This window comes from Cebus imitator, unplaced genomic scaffold (assembly GCF_001604975.1).
Source record: "Cebus imitator isolate Cc_AM_T3 unplaced genomic scaffold, Cebus_imitator-1.0 Scaffold18, whole genome shotgun sequence".
Classification (NCBI taxonomy): Eukaryota; Metazoa; Chordata; class Mammalia; order Primates; family Cebidae; genus Cebus; species Cebus imitator.
Window position 1 is genome coordinate 5,062,758 of NW_016107333.1, and position 2,778 is coordinate 5,065,535.

Consider the following 2,778-nt stretch of genomic DNA (forward strand, 5'->3'; position numbering starts at 1 on the left):
AAAAAAAAAAAAAAAAAAAAAAAAAAAAAAAAAAAATTCAGAGTTGGAACTTAACTTTGTTGTGAGCTCTTCAATGAATTAGTAAAAGAATTCTTGCTAGAGCTTGTCACCAGTGACTTTAAGTAGACTTTTCTAGATGGTAGTGTAAGATTCTGGCTCCAGCCATAGACACACAGAGTCTGCATACATGTGCTTTCATAGATGGCCTGCATTTGAGGCTGCAGTTGAGTGTTAAAGCTTTTGTAGCTGCCTTAGCATGAGAAGTGATTTAAGCAGGTATACAAAGGTGTCCTTTGTATAAGCCGCAGCCCCTTCCTGCACCTGGCCATTTTGCCAAGAGACAAACTCCCATGTGGTGAATGTGAGCAGCTCAGGGCATTCACTCTACCTGTGCTGTTGGGGTATAATCAGTGTCTGTTTGTGTGATAGAAGAATAATGTGCATGAGAAATGACAGCATTCTGGGTGTAAGATTATTTTGTGCAGTAATTGGAAACCACCAAACATTAACAAAGTAGTTTCTACTTTGCAGATATTGTTTAGAATTGAGAATTGTTTTCAGTATGTATCTCCATATGAGATGTCTTTTTTTTTTTTTGAGATGGAGTTTCACTCTTTTTGCTCAGGCTGGAGTGCGATGGCACGATCTTGGCTCACCACAACCTCAACCTCCTGGGTTCAAGAGATTCTCCTGCCTCAGTAGCTGGAATTACAGGCGTATGCCACCACACCCAGCTATTTTTGTATTTTTAGTAGAGATGGGGTAAGACTATACTTTCAGGGATCATTTCTATAGTTTGTTACAAGATGGGCTTTCTCTGTGTTGGTCAGGCTGGTCTTGAACTCCTGACCTCAGGTGATCTGCCTGTCTCAGTCTCCCAAAGTGCTGGGATTACAGGTGTCAGCCACAGCACCTGAGATGTGCCACAGTGGCTGAGATGTCTTCTATTCAGCCCTAGGGCAGCTTGAATCAGACAGATTGTTCAGATACCTTGCTTTGGTGGAATGGTGATTAAAAAGTAGTGAAAGAAGGCAATGATAAGCATTGACTGAGTAGAGGAAAACTGGGGAGAAATGGAGAGCCTGTGACTTATGAGTATTTTTACTCTTATAGATAAATCCTGTTTCAATGCATTCTTTAACTTTGAGGATATGCAAGAGATCACCCAACACTTTGCTGTCTGTCATGTGGATGCTCCAGGCCAGCAGGAAGGTGCACCCTCTTTCCCCACAGGGTAAGACCACGAAAAGATCCTCTGGGAGACATGCACTCAGAAGAGCAACTGGCTGAGCTCCAATGGGAGAAGTGGTGTGTGCTTCCCTTTGGTTTTATTACAGTCTATAGGTTATGCTTATCAACCAACCATCCTCATATTTTCTCTCCTTGGGCTGAGAGGACTGTAATGTATAGTCTTTTGGGGGAAACTGTATGTTTTCCCATATCCAGGAATGACTCTCCATAGCAGGTGCCTGCTTTCCTGTAATCTCAAGGCGTGTCTGGAACACCTACTTCTCACTGTCTTTATCTGTTCCCTTCCTCATCTATTTGAAATCTGTCATTTTTTAGCAAGGCATGGTCACTCACACCTATAATCCGAGCACTTTGGGAGGCCAAGGCAGGATGATTGCTTGAGCCCTGGAGTTCAAGACCAGCCTGGATAACAGGAAGACCTTGTCTCTACCAAAAATTTAAAAATTAGCGAGCCAGGCATGGCAGCATTCACCTGTGGTCCCATCTACTTGGGAGGCTGTGGTGGGAGGATCACTTGGCCCCAGGAGATTGAGGCTGCAGTGCCTGGGTGAAGACCCTGTCTACATAAACAAAACAAGAAAACAAAAAACTGTCATTTTTGTGTCCTTCCTCGAAACTCCCAACTACCTAGGCCCAAACTCACATCCCTCTGAGCTTTCCTGGGAGCATCTCCCTATCCTTAACTCTCAATCGAGTAATGGAAATTTGACTATCTGTGTAACTATTTATTCTTAGAGGCTGTCCTGGCAGAAAGAGGTGTGGGCTAATTGATTAGCTTTGGCACTCAGCTTCCTCCTGTGTCTGCTTTGCAGGGCAGAGTTACAGGTTCCATACCTGTTTGTTCCCTGGACAGTGTGCTTATTGAGAAGACCTTAGGTAGAGTGAGAGCACACTCTGTGGAATGCTAATTCTTCCCTTCCTTTCACTCATCTCCAGAGCTGCCTTTGGCCAGTGACTGCTGGGAAATAGACAATTGCAGACAAATAATAGCTAATACTTAAATAATATTCAAACCATGTTCCAGACACTGCTTTAAATGCTTTACATTTGTTAACTCATTTACTTCTCACAACCCTATGGGATAAATTTACTATAATTCCCATTTTATAAGTGAGGAAACTGAGGCCCAGAAAAATTAAGTAATGTGGCTAACATTACATAACACATAAGTAGCAGAGCTAAGATTTGACCCCAGACAGTCTGTTGCCAGAATCTGTGCTCTTCTACCTTTGAAATGCAAATTGGCCATTGGTCAGTTTATATCCAACAAGATTTGGATCCAGTTCCTTTTTTCTATTTTGTGCACAAATGGTTCCACAGCACACCATCCCTTAAGTGTTCAGGCAGAGGCAGGCTGACTTCCCTGTGAGATGTTGAACAGATCCTGCCTCATATATAAGTCGTTGTCTTACAATCAATTCCATCTTCAATTCTCTAATCCCTTTTTTTTTTTTTTTTTTTTTTTTTTTTTTTTTTTTTTTTTTTTTTTTTTTTTTTTTTTTTTTTTTTTTTTCGAGTCAGGGTCTT

The 2,778-nt window shown here is 41.7% G+C and overlaps 1 protein-coding gene across 7 annotated transcripts in view; it reads left to right on the forward strand.

Moving 5' to 3' along the window:
- NDRG3 (NDRG family member 3) overlaps positions 1–2,778 on the forward strand; it is a 91,234-nt gene that overhangs the window by 53,483 nt on the left and 34,973 nt on the right. For all 7 annotated transcript variants that reach the window (XM_037732746.1, XM_017512629.2, XM_017512623.2 and 4 more), the window contains one exon: positions 1,114–1,234. In XM_037732746.1, coding sequence (XP_037588674.1) covers positions 1,114–1,234 — 121 coding nt within the window. The remainder of the gene's footprint in view (positions 1–1,113; positions 1,235–2,778) is intronic.